Source organism: Carcharhinus amblyrhynchos, chromosome 9 (assembly GCF_965287045.1).
Source record: "Carcharhinus amblyrhynchos chromosome 9, sCarAmb.v2.hapA, whole genome shotgun sequence".
NCBI lineage: Eukaryota > Metazoa > Chordata > Chondrichthyes > Carcharhiniformes > Carcharhinidae > Carcharhinus > Carcharhinus amblyrhynchos.
In genome coordinates this window covers 72364504-72380827 of record NC_137332.1, presented here as the reverse complement: position 1 = coordinate 72380827, position 16324 = coordinate 72364504, and the positions used below count along the sequence as shown (strand labels likewise).

At 42.0% G+C, this 16324-nt stretch overlaps 1 protein-coding gene across 1 annotated transcript in view; it reads right to left on the bottom strand.

The window, feature by feature from the left end:
• Positions 1 to 15958, bottom strand: part of LOC145348584 (uncharacterized) — a 151422-nt gene extending 135464 nt beyond the window's left edge. The window contains exons 1-5 of the mRNA XM_080196772.1: positions 15581 to 15958; positions 12864 to 12926; positions 10333 to 10343; positions 3342 to 3414; positions 2698 to 2811 (exon numbers count right to left, since the gene is read on the bottom strand). Of these exons, the coding sequence (XP_080052898.1) occupies positions 2698 to 2811; positions 3342 to 3414; positions 10333 to 10343; positions 12864 to 12926; positions 15581 to 15958 (639 nt within the window). The remainder of the gene's footprint in view (positions 1 to 2697; positions 2812 to 3341; positions 3415 to 10332; positions 10344 to 12863; positions 12927 to 15580) is intronic.
• Between the last annotated feature and the right edge of the window lie 366 nt (positions 15959 to 16324).

Genomic DNA, 16324 nt, shown 5'->3' with positions numbered 1-16324 from the left:
GTGGTGCAAGAGAGAATGTCCAGGGTGCATGGGGTCCTTAATTATGCTGGCTACTTTGCTGAGGCAGCAGGAAGTGGAGACAGAGTAAACGGGTGGGAGGTCTGGTGTGATGGATTGGGTGACATTCACAACCTTTTGTAGATCCTTGCTGTCTTGAGCAGAGCAGGAGCCATACCAAAGTGTCCAGAAAGAATGCTTTCTGTAGTGTATCTGTAAAAGTTGGAGAGTGTTGGAGCTGACATACCAAATTTCCTTAGTCTTGAGAAAGGAGAGGCGTTGGTGGACTTTCTTAACTACAGTGTCAGCATGGGGGGAGACCAGGACAGGTTGTTGATGATCTGGATACCTAAAAACATGAAGCTGTCAACCTTTCTACTTCATCCCTGTTGATGTAGACAGTGGCATGTTTTCCTTTACACTCCCTGAAGTAGGTGACATTCTCCTTTGTTTTGTTGACATTGAGGTAGAGATTATTGTTGCTGCACCAGTTCAGATTCTCTCTCTCCTGTACTTTGTCTTGTCATTGCTTGAGATCCGACTCACTACAGTGGCATCATCAGCAAACTTGAAAATTGAATTGAAGGGGAAATTAGTCACAGTTATAGGCATATAACGAATATAGCAGGGGGCTGAGAACACAGCCTTGTGGGGCACCAGTGTTGAGGGTGATTGTGGAGGTGGTGCTGTTGCCTATCCTTACTGATTGTGGTCTTAGAGTTAGGAAGTTCAGAATCCAGTCGCAGAGGAAGGTGCCGAGGCCTAGGCCATGGAGTTTCAGAGATGAGTTTACTCCTTACACACCTATAACTATGCAGCCAAATCCCCCTCCAATTTGATTTTCAAGTTTGCTTAAGACACCACCATAGTGGGTCAGATCTCAAACAATGACGAGACAGAGTACGGAATGAGTGTTGAAGGCTGAGGTGTAGTCAATAAATAGGTGTCTGACATAGGTGTCCTTGCTATCTAGGTGAAATTCGGTGAAGCAGTTGAGACTATCTCATTGAAGGTTTGTAAGGCTAAGATAGACAGATTTTAGATCAGTAAAGGAATTGAGGGTTGTGAATAGGCAGGCAAGTAAAGCTGAGTCCACAAAAGGATCAGCCACAGTCTTATTGAGTGACTGATCAAATTCAAGGGGCCAAATGGCTTACTCCTGCTCCTAGTTCTTATGCTCTTATGTTCTGGAGTTGCAGATGAAATGGCCAGGGTTCGGCAGGTGCTGCTAGTACTATGATGACAATGACAAAAGGACAATATTAAGTGAGATTATGCATCTAAGGAAGGGGTTAAGCAAACAGCAGCTCCATGCAAATAGAGTTTTCTTTGAAAAAAATCACGAAGTAGGGGCTGTGGACAATATAACCTTCTCAAACAATATGAAGTGACCTGTTTAACAAAGTCTTTCCAATTGAATATTCATCCTCTAGCCTCTGTATTCGTGATCGACTCCATTCAAAAAATGGGTTGAATCTCCTACATCCCAAGTCCCAAATTTATCACAGAAGTAACTTGGATTTCCATGGTTTGTACATTAGATCCAACATCAGTTGTTAGCACTGCTGATTCAGCTCCAGGGACCCAGATTCAATTCAGGCCTTGGGTGACAGTATGGAGTTTGCGCATTCTTCCTGTGTTTGTATGGGCTCTCTGGATGCTTCAGTTTCCTCCCATGGTCCAAAGATGTGCAGGTTAGGTGGATTGGCCATGGTAAGTGTGTGGGGTTGCAAGAAAAGGGCAAGGGAGAGGGCCTGGATAAAATGCTCTGTCCGAGTTGATGCAAATATCATGGACTAAATGGCTTCTTTCTGCGCTCTAGGGATTCTAAAGAAGATACCATGTTTAAAAGCATTAAATGCACAACAAAGTGAGAGAAGAATCGATAAACAGAATTAGATTGCTCCTTCTATATCAGGTTATAATCCCACATGCCACCACATTAACTCACTACCTATCAAGTTGCAAAGATCCTAGCTCTGTTCCAGCGTTCGTTTAGTTTTATAAACATCTCGACTGTGCTATTTGGAAATTAAAAACAACATGGTATCAAACTTATTTGCAAGGAAGTACTGTAAACAAGGATCTGAGCTGAACATCCACAATTGCAATCAGCCATCAAATGTACAAGCTACTTTTGTGAGGGGAAATCCCTCATGGAACACCAGAATTCTGAGTTTCAGGTCAAACTAATGAGGTAACAAAGAAAGTATTTTCTTGGTAAGAAGGGTGAGCATCTCTAGTCCCTGTAAATGCTCAAGTAGTTTTTCCACAATGGTGTAGGAATACTTCATGCACGCCCATAGAATCACTTGGCCAAGCACAAGCACTCACTGGATATACCTTTAGAAGATTAACTAGGAAAGTAAATGGCTAAGCTTGACCAAGTACTGGGAACAACCAGATTCATCTAGATGAAGCTTACTTGGCAAAGATTTAATTTCATCAAATTTAATTGCTAACATTTGATGCTATATTGCTTCATTTTCGTTTCTCCTTCCTTAGTGCTTGATCAGCTAGTAACCTCAATACACAGGATTTTAGATGAATGTATTCCTGATGGAATGGACAATTCCCATTCAACCTTTTCAGCATGTAAGAAAGCCAGAGTTTAACCCCAATATAAGCATTTAAATGTACATGCATTGTTTAAAAAACAAAAAGGAGGAAAAGTGGAAGGGAAGATTAAGCTATACTCACCCACAGGCATCTTGCACACTTGCTGGCCTCTTGTTGTATTTGGATTTTCTTCAAGCTCACATTATAAACAGCCCCTTCTTCTATCTCTTCACTCCAGTCTTCAACTGAATTGTGCTGTGGAGAAATCAAACCAAAAATAGAGTAAATCCCTCTGGAGAAGCTCCTGAAATTTTGCATCCAGAATGCAGACAGTATTATATCTAAGACTCCTGTAGAGTTGAGGAGATTTTGTCTACTTCACATATTGCTCTCAAGATGACACTAAAATATTCACAATGCTCATGGGACTTCCTGAGCACTTTACCTTGACCTTTCAATAGATGGGTTCAATGTAATTTGTACAATTTTCAACCACCCTCCAATTAAGCCTTTTATAATAAATCTGCATATCGCAGGAGAAACTCTTGTTATCCAGTGAACTTTGCCCCTGGACTGTACTTGCGGGATAAACTTGCCATTCCCCATTGTGCTGATATTTTCCTGACATCCATGGTGCAGAATGTCTTCACACAGTATAACAGGGGTTTAAAAAGCAGCTTCCAATTTTACTTTACAAACTGCAGAGTTGTATTAATAATCACAATAGTGTTAATTTTGCTCATTGATTCATGAACATTGTAAATATAGTGCAATGTACAACTTACTAATGAGGAAAAAAACCCTCTTTCCCTCTTCCCACTCGTGTCCCAGCATTTTCCCAACAACTTCCTGGAAAATCTAGGGCACCAATCTTAATATAAAATTTTGGTACCAAATGGATGATACTGAAACAGCAGCATTTCACTGAGCAAACATATTGCAAATCCTTTGCTTTAGTTTCCCCTTTGGCCACAACCAAATTAAGCCTAATTGATGTTGGCACAGTAGGAATTAATTAAAAACTGAAACCCACACTTTAGCAAGGATCACAATGGATTTTTACAGAAGCTCAAGCGTGAAAAAAGATCTTGTGGAATATCAAATCGCATTTATGTTTACGAGGCAGCAAAAAAGGACAACACACTATGTTTCAGACACTGCATTACAAGACCAACATATTCAGTGACAAGGAAAAACTAACTACAAGAGCTTTGGCTCTGGTTCTCTCAGATCAATTTAAATGAAACATAGAAAAATAACTAACTGTACCACTTTATACTTTCAGGGTAGCCACATTCGTTTTTTCTCTTCATGACAATTATTCCACAGATACTTGGGCACTTTGAACTGAAGTTTTAGAAATCCTGTCACATACTCCACTGAGTTCCAAAGCTAAGCAGCACAGTAATAAGTCCATTTCTGTCACAGAATTCAGCTGCAACTCCTCCCACACTGTGTGTGATGCAATGCTTTCCTGGACTTAAACCTTTACTTCCAATATCTCTTTCCCCCCCCTCCAAAAAAAAATTCCAGCTGCTGATATTAGACTTTGTGGACTGAAGGATCAGATTGTGGCAAGGTGCACATTAAGAAGCTTGTGAAAAAGAAAAGCAGTCCCGAGTTCCAAGACACTACATCCCCCAACTTCTCAGTGCAGAAAGTAGCCCTGCAGCAAGAGGCTGGAAATACGGGGAGAATGGGAGAGAAAAGGAACTCATTTAACAGATCATAGAATGACACAGAAGTTACACTGAAAAGCTTTTCCAGTCACAGCCACTTTTGAAATAATACAGTTTTACTGTGGAATAAGGACAGACCCAGTTATCACGGGGGATAATTACTGGAGGCATCGAGGCGACTTAAGAAGCTGTTACCCAATTCCATTTGTTTTTATTTCAGTGATTAAATCCGCTTTCAGCACTGGCACAGCTCGCGAAGAGTGAGAGACAATGCTCTGTGACTGACTGGTGTCTCAAAAAAACAACATTCCCCACTGTCTGTGTTGTTCTTGGCAGAGCTTCAGAGACTGGTCTGTGTTGTAAGGAATGAAAATAGAGGTGACTGCTGCACTCTTTTAACCAGTGCTGTTTTGGAAAGAAAAAAAAAGTTATCAAAATACAGCGGGGGAGGACTGGGAGGCGCAGAGACCAGTCACATGTTAAAATGACAGATCATTCTGTTTAATTCAAAATAAGGTCGATTAACCCCAGAAATGGAACACTTCAGATGCTGTTGTTCTGGAGACATGGGTTCAAAACTCATCATGGCAACTGTTGGAATTTTAATTTGATTCATAAATCTCGAATGAAAAATCAGTAATGGTGACCATGACTATCATTTGTTATAAAACCCATCTAGTTCACTAAGGAAATTTGCCATGCTTACCACTGGTCCGGCCTACATGTCACCTCAGGCCCACAGCAGTGCAGTTCACTCTTAAATGGCTAGCAAGCCATTTAGTTCAAGGGAATGAGGAATGGGCAAAAATGCTGGCCCTGCCAGTGATGCCCACATCCCAGGGCAGGACAAAGAATTCAGCTCAGTATCACCCATCAGATTAAACATCTTCTCCATATGGAAACTCAGGACCAGAGGGAATTATCTAACAGTGAGAGACAGACACGGGGAGAAATTTCTTCTTTCGGAGGGTAGTGAATCTGCGGAATTCTTTATTGCAGAGAGCTGAAAAGGCTGGGTCATTATGTTCAAGGCTGAGATAGATTGTTAAATGGAAAGGGAATCAAGATTTTTGGGGTAAGACAGGAGAATGAAGTTGAGAATTATCATATCAGTCATGATTTTATTGAATGCTGGAGCAAACTCAATCAGCCGAATGGCCTACTTTTGCTCCTACAGATCTAAGTACGTAATTCACTGCAACATGCATGAGGAATGAGAAGAAGCAAGCTGGGACTAAGCATGAAGCTGTCAGAAATTGTCCAGTCTTATGCATCACGCTACCGCTGCCAGTGAGAATGAAGAATGTGTGCTCAGTCAAAACTCCAGCCACTGCAGCGGGACTGAAGAATCCCAGCCAGGGGCGAGGTTGGGGATTTCTGGCTGTAAATGGAAAAATTTGTTACAAGATCACAGGTGAACTGCTTTCCAACTTGCATGTCCTTCTGAGTTAATGTTCTACTCCAGAAGCTTGAGACCAAATCATTGTAAGAAATCAGGGGCTAAATTTGGTATTCCATTTTTGATTGCTCTGAAGTGGTACCCACCATTACATCTCCAACATCACTCCCCAACCAGCATTCTGTTCCCATCCAACCCAGTTATTTCCAAGGCAAGCACAACTGCTAAAACTGGCAAAATTGGACATGATTTTAAGCTTAGGTCCATCTGCCTTGCTCAAATGAGCATAGGATTCAATGAAACTGTTCAGGGAAACAGAAGGGACTCTCTCACTCAGCAGGCCAACATTCATCCCTCAACCAAACCCAATAAAAATTTAAAAAGGAGACATGTTCAGTTGTCATTCATCATGATTACTGTATGTGAGATCTTCCTACAAGCAAATTTGTTGTCACATTGTGTAAAGAAAAACAATGATCACACTTCAGAGTAGCTCACAGTCAAGCATGTTGAGCTGTCCTTGGGATAGTACACATTTCCTGGAATCATAGATTCCCTACATTGCAGAAGGAGCCTATTCGTCCCATCAAGGCTGCATCGACCAAATCCCACCCAGGCCCTATTCCTATAACTCCATATATTTACCCTGCTAATCTCCCTGACACTAGCGTCAATTTAGCATGGCCAATCAACCTAACCAGCACACCTTTGCATCGTGGGGGGAAGCTGGAGTATCCGGAGGAAACCCACGCAGACACGGAGAGAATATGCAAACTCCGCACAGGCAGTGACCTGAGGCTGGAATTGAATCTGGGTCTTTGGCGCTGTGAGGCAGCAATGCTGATCAGTGTGACACCATGCCACCATGTGAGTGGGAATAATAGTGCAGTGATTAAGCAACTAAATTAGCGATCCTGAGGTCTGGACCAATAATAATCATTTAAAAATTTGATTTCAATCTTAAAAAGCTGGCATTAGTGTGTCATAAATCCACCAGAAGGTCATAACAACACAATGCTTCACTGGTGTTCTTCAGGGAAGGAAGTCTGTTGTCATTGCCTGATCTGGCCTTTGACATTGTGACTGATTCTGAACTGCCCTCTTAGTTAAGACGCTGAACAAGTTACTTAGTTATCTTATTATGCCAAGGACAGTTCAGGATGGGCAATAAATGCCAGGAACACCCAGCTCCACATAATGAACACAACAAAACAAATCCAAGTAGGTTATTTTACCTCTTCAGGTTTCTTATTTGAGGATAAATAAAAATACAATGTGCCCATCCTTGCAATGAAAGTGCAGCCAAGATGTAGTCTGATTTTATCGTTTGGTTATGCAGAGGAATTAATAAGAGTTGTATCTTCAGACTGTCATAAATCAAAACCAAAAAAAGCTACCCATTGTTTTGCAATGGATGGGTCAATAGGTCAGCCTTCTTTCCTTAGTAAAGCATGTAAACTCACTTGCCCTATTCCAGGCTTCCCGCCACCATCTACCTCCCAAATCCTGATTGCCTGTTTAGTTTGGGTTCCAAAGGAGGAGGAGGTAGAGAGAGAAAGATAGGAAAGCATTCAAAGGTGAACTATCCCAGATAAATTTAGCTTAATTCGTGCTGCTCATGTTTTTCATCAACGCCTCCTGTTTTTGACAATAACAAATCTATTCAACACTTCCTAGTGTCAAAAGGAAATCCTGTCCTAAATGTTTGCAATTTGTAGGATTGAGAATACTTTTGATGGTTCGTGGAAACAGTTCTCAACTAGTCTGAAAGTAAGTTTACTCGGAAATGAAAACTGCCAACATTTCAAGGTTTCTTCTCCAAAAGAAAACATCTTCTAAATTTCCATGCCCATCTTTCCCACAACACTACGAAGCTCCACACTTAGAATTCTAACCCAGGCATGACACTGAAACCACCTTAATAATGGGTCACAAACAACACCCCTTATGACTTCAACTGTGGTCCATTATTTATCCCTCCTCAATCATGTTACAATATGGGGCAGCACGATGGCATAGTTAGTACTGCTGCCTCACAGTGCTAGGCTTGGGTTACTGTTTGTGTGGAGTCTGTGTGGAGTCTGCATGTTCTGCCCTAATCTGTGTGGATTTCCTCCGGGTGCTCTGCTTTCCTTCCAGAGTTCAAAATATATGTTGGTTAGTTGCATCGGCCATGATGAATTCTCCCTCAACGTACCCAAACAGGCGCTGGACTGCAGTGACTAGGAGATTTTCACAGTTCATTGCAGTGTTAATGTAAGCCGACTTGTGACACCAATAAATAAACTTGTGACCTTCTCTGTCGCCTAGTTTGTTGGGATGGTCATTTATTCGTAGAATAGCAACATGATGACAAAGATTTATATTTTAAAAACTTCTGGAAAAACAGCTGACCAGCTATTTCACAAGATTCTACCCAAAAGGCAACTGAAATCTAACATTTTAATAATTTACCCACAGGATTTCTATCTTCATTTCTCTGGCTGCTTACTTTGCCGGCTAATATGTGTTAAGTGAAGCACACAACAGATAGAATGCTGAATCGTCCAGAGTGTTGTATGCATCTTCCGGTGGATTAATTGATCCTAAAATAGTCATCTAAAGCAGCTACTCAGAGGGCTGCTAGTCTTAAGAATTCTCTACCCCCAAGGGCTGTGAAATTTTCTGGTCCTTCTTGACAACGGGATCTCCCATTTCTGCTGATGGCGTCAGCCTGCGGTGGGTTTCCTGGTGGCAGAAGTTGCAAGCCATGCAAAATATCACAAATGTCCCTGAAACTGGAAGATCCCCATGTCACCCCCACTGCCAGGCTCCTTCCACTCACATTATCAGCCACTTCAGGTCTTGAACAGCAGGTTAGATGTAAAGATTCGCATTCTAATCAGTAATCTCTAAACTGTCTGTGCTTTATATGCTCTGTCTGAGGCCAGAACTCTCCATTCACCTGACGAAGAGGGTGTCCCTCGAAAGCTTGTGAGTATATTATCAAATAAATAGGTTGGACTAAAACCTGGTGTTGTCAGACTTTTTACTAGGATGCACACCGCCAGTGGAGGCAGAAACTCCCAACCACTGAGTATGTTTACAGCAGAGATTGACAGATTTCTAAATCACAATTGACACAAAGGGATATGGGGATAATGTGGGGAAAATGGATGAAGTGGATGATTACATTGAATGGTGGAGCTGGCTGAATGGGCTGAATGGCCTCCTGCTGCTTCTTGTCCCTAAATAAGTCTTACAACACATTATATTAACACAGTAGATCAAATACATGATAACTGGGCACATGGAAAAATAATAAATGACAGACAGAAATGTAGGAAAAACAACTGATAATGTGTCACATTAAAGAGAAATCAAAACTAGGGCAATATCCTCACTTCTTGTGGAGCACAAACAGTGAAGGCAACTTAAATATGGTTATACCTTCTCATTTTTGTCAAGTTTATAACTGAAAGTGACTTGAGTTCATTACATTTTTAAAAGGACAGCAGATCATCCAATTATTTAATACTGTGTTTGTAACACCACTGTAACCCTCCTCCCCCACCCACCCCCAACTCCACTGCCACCACAAACTGGCAACCTGCATTTTATTGCTATCACGCAAATCTATTCACCAACCACAACAATGAGGGTTCTTTAGCTGCCCAGCAAATGGTCACATGGCAGGGGTCTCATGCTGAGTCTCTGTGCGAACCTTCAGAATGACTGGTGGAAAAAGCCAACTGCTGCCCACCACCAACCTTTGTTCAAGCAATTGGCACGACTGCAGTCAGATGCCCAAACAAGTAACTCTGTGCACGGCATTTCCCAGGGGAAAAAAAAATGCAGACCAAGCAAATTCGACTGGACTGGAGATGATTCACCCCTGGTAATAATAGTAAACTTCAATACAGCCTTTTGCTCACAAGACAAAGCCAACAAGCTTATTGAATCCAGGCAGCCACATCCCTGTTACTCTTTTGGGAACAAATTACATCAAAAACAATGTTATGTTGTGTGCAACACAATAAATGAGAAGTTTCTGAATCACCATTGGCCCACGCTATTATGAATTAAATTACTATTTCACAAATCAGTTCAAATTGGCAGTATCTTAAGGACTAGTCTGAAAGCAACGTTTTATTCCTCTGTGTATGGATACTGATTGCCTATGCAAATACTCAGACCAAATCAGAGAACACGCTGTTTCATTCTTTGTCGTGCACAATTACCTCAACTTTCTGCAACATTTTGGCCCAGTTAAAAGCAGAACCTGGGCAGAATTAAAATTAAAAAAGAGCGAATGATCACAGAGTCTTAAGAACTAATGGAGTAAAGTTGGAGCAATTTTAAACTCAAAATGTGGGCCCTGACTGCAGTACATATTTCTGCTTTCCTCTGAAGTTTTCTTCCAACATCGGGATACTATCATTTCATTATGACTTCCCACAGATTGGGTATCTATACACGTTACACTGGAACAGTTTTGTTGACCCCAGCTTCCTAGAGAAGGAAGTGGAAAAAAGGTGGGGTTTAGGGAAGGGTGAGTTGCACTTGATGTAATAATCAGCTTGCCAGACCTCCCAGTGACACTGCTGTCTATGCACGATGATGTTAATGTGGAGCTAACAAAGTTAGGTGGCACCAACTCTTTGGTAGCACAGTGAGGAGCTCTAACAAGAGTGGATTTGCTACCATGAGAAAAATTACCGGATTACAGTCTATAAACAAAATATAAATCACAAAGGATGCTTGAGGAAATGAATGCTTATAACAGGATACAGTGAATTACCTCAAGATGAACAATTTGTCTGTGCACAAACATCAAAGGTCATTAATTTTTATTACATAAACAGATTCTAATATATAATAAGCAGACACTTCTGCATAATCTTCGCCAGAATTAAAAATTAATGCCCTTCCCCAAGAAGTGTTTGTCTAAAACATTCCGCTAAAAAGGAGAAATGTGTACATTTGTATTATGTGACATCTAATTTACATATAAAGGGCAAACACAATAAGGAAAGAAAAGTGAAATTGAAAAGGAATTGAATGCTAAGTCCATGCAACAAATATTTGCACTCAATATATGCAGCTCTAGGTTTGTCGTTCAACAAACGTTACTCTGTCTATTGAAGCCATTACACTTGGTAAAATTCTCACCACATTTCACCGCTGCTATCATCAATATTTCACACTTGCATTACACAGCTCAAAAATTGATTTCTAAATGTAATCAAATTGAAAACAAGATGCAATTGGCTATTCTCCTCTCAGACACCATCAGAAATTATTCATGTTACACCATTACTTTCTGCTGAAATTGGAGGTTAGTAACATGATGGCAATGTCACTGGACTAGCCATCCAGAGGCCCAGACTAATGTGCTGGAATTTTACCACCTCGAGGCTTGTAAGATCCCAGGGTAGGTGTGCTGATAAAATTCCAGCTATGTTCTGGACTCATGTGTTCAAATCACAGTAACTGAGGGAATTTAAAATCAATGAATTCATAAAGCTGGAATAAAATTCTAGTCAGTAATGATGACCAAGAAGCTAGCATTTTATTGTGGAAACCCATTCGGTTCACTAATGCCCTTAAGGGGATGAAATCTTTTGTTTTAACCTTGTCTGGCCTATATTTGACCCCAGGCCCGTGGCAGTAAGACTGACTCTTAATCTACCCTCTGAAATGTCCTAGCAAACCACTCAGTTGTATCACAGCAGTCAAGTAAGAATGAACTCAAATTGAGAAGCAGAAACAACAACCTGCTCAGTTGGCCCTCCTTACCACGTGCGAAAATTTAGACAGCTGTAACACAGACTAGTCAAGCAACAGTCCGATATACTCATAACCACTGTATCATATTTTACAAACAATGCCCCAGGATCCCCCATCACCAACCCTGGCTTGAATCGGTTGGACTTAAACCTGGTGTTGTCAGACTTCTTACTATGTCCTATCCCATCAGCAGCACAGACCCACCAGAGATGGCACAGTGTTATACAGTCAGGAGTGAGTGTCTCTGAGAGTCCTCAACATTGAGTCCCATGAAGCCTCATGGAATCCAGTCAAATAGAAAGGGGGAGAATTTTCCCATACCACCTGCCACAGGCATCAAGACGTGGGAATGGGGGTGGAACGGGGGTGGGGATGGAGGAAGGGGGGGGGCATGCAATGATCCATTGACCTTGGGCAGGATTTTTTTGTTTTGGGACAAGCATGGCCAGAAAATCCCACCCAAAGTCCGGTGTATCTGACATGCCAGTGGGACAGGGCATATTTGGGATGATGATGAGGGAGGCTGGAATCTGTAAATGACTGTGAGTAAGATTGTTTGATTGGCTGTCCCAATTTTGATACGTGTCTAGATGTTATTGAGGCAGATCTTGCAATGGCAACTGGACAAGGTCTGTTTTTGTCAAATCTCTTTCCCAGGTTGATGGGTGGTGTGTCCAGTTTTATTCTTAATTGACATTTCTGCTGCAATTTGATACAACCAAAGTTCATTTTAAAGTTTATTCATTAGTCACAAGTAAGGCTTACATCGACACTGCAGTGAAATTACTGTGAAAATCTCCGAGGCTTCACACTATTCAGGTCAATGCACCTAATCAACGTGTCTTTCAAACTGTGAGAGGAATCTGGAGCACCTGGAGGAAACCCACACACACACAGGGAGAATGTGCAGACTCCGCACAGACAGTGATCCAAGCCAGGAATTGAACAGAGAACATAGAGCGTAGAAAACTACAGCACAAAGAGGCCCTTCAGCCCACAAGTTGCGCTGATCATATCCCTACCTACAAGGGCTATCTATAACTCTCAATCCCATTAAATTGAACCCAGATCCTGGTGCTGTGAAGCAGCAGTGCCAATCACTGTGCCACCATGCCGCAGGCACTGCAGGTACTGCAGGCTAGAGGGCAGTTAAGAGTTAATTACATTACTGTGGATCTGCAGGTGCATGTAAGCCAGACTGGTGAAGATGGCAGATTTCCTCCATTGCAGAGCATTTATGGAAGAGGTGGAATTTTTAAATCAATCAAGTAGTTTCAGAGTCACCATTACATAGACATTACATTTAAATTCCTCCTGCTGCCATGCTGAGATTTGTCTCTGGTGCATCAATTTAGGCCTCTGGATTACTAATCCAGTAACATTGCCACATGACTGTTCCCTTGTCATTAATGTCATTGGATTGGTAAATCAGAAAGCTTTACAACAGTGCAACAAAATACCTCTGGTGACGTCGATCTTTGCTTCAAAGGTCTGGTGACTTTAACACACATTTTCTTGATTTCCTGAAAAGGAAAAAGAGATTGAATATCAGATGTGTGATTGAGATTTGTCAGTGAGGGAATATATTTACTTGAAACATTGAAGAGCTACTTTTCCTCTCTTTATTTTCACAGGGTTAAGTCTCCATTATCAACCAAGATGCCCAGGTGACCTTTGACAGGGGAAGTTAGCAGGGATTTTTGGGTTGCAACATGAGTAGTTTTCTGTGACAGTATCCTGTTCCCTAACCCAGTGATGCCAAGACAAATTTTAGTTTCTTGTCGTTGCTTTAGTGGACAGTAGCTAATACAGCAGGCATGGGCTTTGCAGTCTCTCTTGTATCCAACCTTACACCTCTGAAACATTTTGGAATGTTTCACACAATGGTGCTAAACAAATGCCAGTTGTGCTCGCAGGATAATCCATCTAAGGCAGGGGCATGGGTGGAACATTTTCTTTTCAAATAGAGAAAATAGCCTGCTGTTCTATAATTATCGCTTACAACATCAGGATGTCTAAAGTGATAGCCAATGAAGTATTTTGTCAAGGGCCCTCGTTAAATAGAGGAAATATGGCAGCCAATGTGGCACAGCTACTTCAGGAGGGGACTTGACTGAAAGGCAATAATGGTGTAGGGGATTGAGTGAGTAGACATTAACCGTCGGCAGCAGTCTAACCAAATAATTGATTCATCTCCCACTGACTCAAAGATTGCTTATAGCTGTGCAATTATTGTAATAATTAGAATGTGAGTCTCTGGGTAGGTGTCCAATAAATGCACAACTTGAAGTTGGTAGTGTATTTCATGGTGAATAAATCTCCCTTCTTTCACTGACATAGGCCCATAGTCTACCGTTCAGTGTTTATATATGCTGCTATCAGCATGGCAAATAGCACACAGCACACAATTCCTACAGCACAATGAAGTACTAGCACCACCTGGTGCTATAAAAACAAGCAATTACTTCTTCAGCATGTCTATTGCATTGAGAACCGGTCTTAAACAAAATGCAAGTCATCTCATACATAACAATAATGTATTACTAAAATAATCAGGAATTAAGCAATTTGGCCACTCTAATAATATTTCTTTAAGTAAGTTTATTACACTGAACTGCATGTACAGATGTCAAGATGTTATCATCTTTATGAACCAATGTCATCTACTCTACAAATATGACAATTACTACAATTAAACCCTATTTTTAAAATGTGTCCTTGTGACCTGGGCCAATGCTAGCAATCATCTTGCTCATCGCTGGTTGCTCTGCGTTACAATTAATATTGATCAGATTTTGCCTCTACCAAGTCAGTATACATTTTAATTATATTCAGTATGTTCGGAGCAATTTTTCGCACATTCTACATAAAATGGGGTATGGGAAAATTGACAGTAGATCTCTCAAGGAGGGCAATGTGATGACAAACCACCTCAGTTCTTGAAGTTAAAATTTTGCATTTTGTTGACAGTCTCAAGTGTTGCCTTGCTTGATCGGCATTGGAGCATGGTTCACCGTGCAACGACAGTACATGATGGTTCTGCAACCATACCTGGACATTCTAGAAACTGTAGAGATCATAAGCATTTCAAAAAAATTCTTTCCTAAGCAGCTGTAACATTTTAATGCCATCGGGAAATCTACCATATAGTGTCCTTTTGATATACTCTGAAGCATTTTCCTGATCCATCATTTTAATAGATAAGTGCAAAATTTTATCTGTGCTGGCATCAGTAATAGCATAAGTAATGGTAATCAGCATGTCAACACTATCTTCACCCATTATCCTTTGCCCCTATTCTTCCATGCCAACGCAACTAGCATCTTTCGAAATCATTGACAGTTCCTTGACTGTTCTCTAACAAGTTGAGAATTCCAATGCATATATATGTACACTCTATACATAATCATGTTTACTTTTAGCAATCCCAAAGGATACCTTAACTCCCCAAATGATGCATTACCTCCGCCATAGTGTGCCTTAACTCCTGCAAATGTGATCTACAATAAGGTCTGGCTATCCAAATGATTCCAGCAGTGTCAGATCTCTTCTTACCTGGTCTAATCTGCACACTTTGGGTCTCACATTCCTGCCTACCAAATTCTCTCTTCAGTGGAGGCAGCTGGTGAATTAAATGGCCACTGCTTCCGCAAATAATGCATGACTCCAGACCCAGCCCTGTGATGGTGGGTGGCACAGTGGATAGTACGGCAGCCTCAAACTGCCAGGGAATGAGTTCAATTCCAGCACTGAGTGACTATTTGGAGTTTGCACATTATCCCCGTGTCTGCATGGGTTTCCTTCAGGTGCTCCGGTTTCCGCCCCCCCACCCCCACCACAGTCCAAAGATGTACAGGTTAGGTGGATTGGTATGCTAAATCGCTCATGCTACAACAATTAATTTATCTGTCTTTGTCTCTTTCTGATATGGAAAAGAGTATGGAAAGTAAACTCTCAAATGAACAAGCTAACCAGAAAATCTTGCTGGACCAAGAAATTATCATTCAAATATCCATGATGGGTGGTAAAGGCAGTAAATGGGGAATATGTTAACAATATGCTTCATGTGTTGGTTGCACCCCTTCACTGCACAGCACTAGCTGCAATCAAGGCTGCCGAGATCTGCCGTTGCCGCCTGCCTTGTTTCCTCCAGCTATTCATGTGGTGGGGTGCACACCTGGCCCCTTCGCAGCTCGTCCTCCTCCTCCTTTCCAATTGTGAAAAGAGCAGCAAATGATAACGATGCATGAAGCATGCACAGGGTCACACTGGAGGGCCCCTCAGAACGGTCCAAGCAGTGAAACCGCAGTTTCAGCAAGCCAATGTACCGCTCAACGATGGACCGGGTGGCTGCATGGGCCTCGTTGTAGTGGGTCTCTGCCTCGGTCTGGGGCCTCTGCACAGGCATCATCAGCCATGACCTTAGTGGATATCCCTTGTCACCCAGTAGACATCCCAAGAGCCTGGGCTGGTCTTCAAAGAGCCCAGGGATATCTGACTGCCTGAGCACAAAGCTGTCATGAACACTCCCTGGATCTCGTGCATTGACCTGCATGATCCTCATTAGATGGTCACAAACAATTTAGATGTTCAGGGAATGGAATCCCTTCTTGTTCACAAATTGCTGGGGCCCTGTATATGGGGCCTGCAAGGCGATGTGCGTCCCAGTCACTGCTCTTTGGACAGGGAATCCCAGCAATAGAAGCGAAGCCGAGAGCCCGGGTATCCTGCTGTGCACGGCCCACATCAGACCCATATCATGACCCATATCTGTGTCACAGGTGCCTGAAGTGAGCCAGAGTCATTAAACTTCAGGGCAGCCATAACATTCCCATCAACAGGGAACGAGTGGCCGCCCCTCCCCTGAAGTGGCAGGTGTGAGTGCACCTCACAAAGGTGTCTCACGGTGGTCTTGGACAGG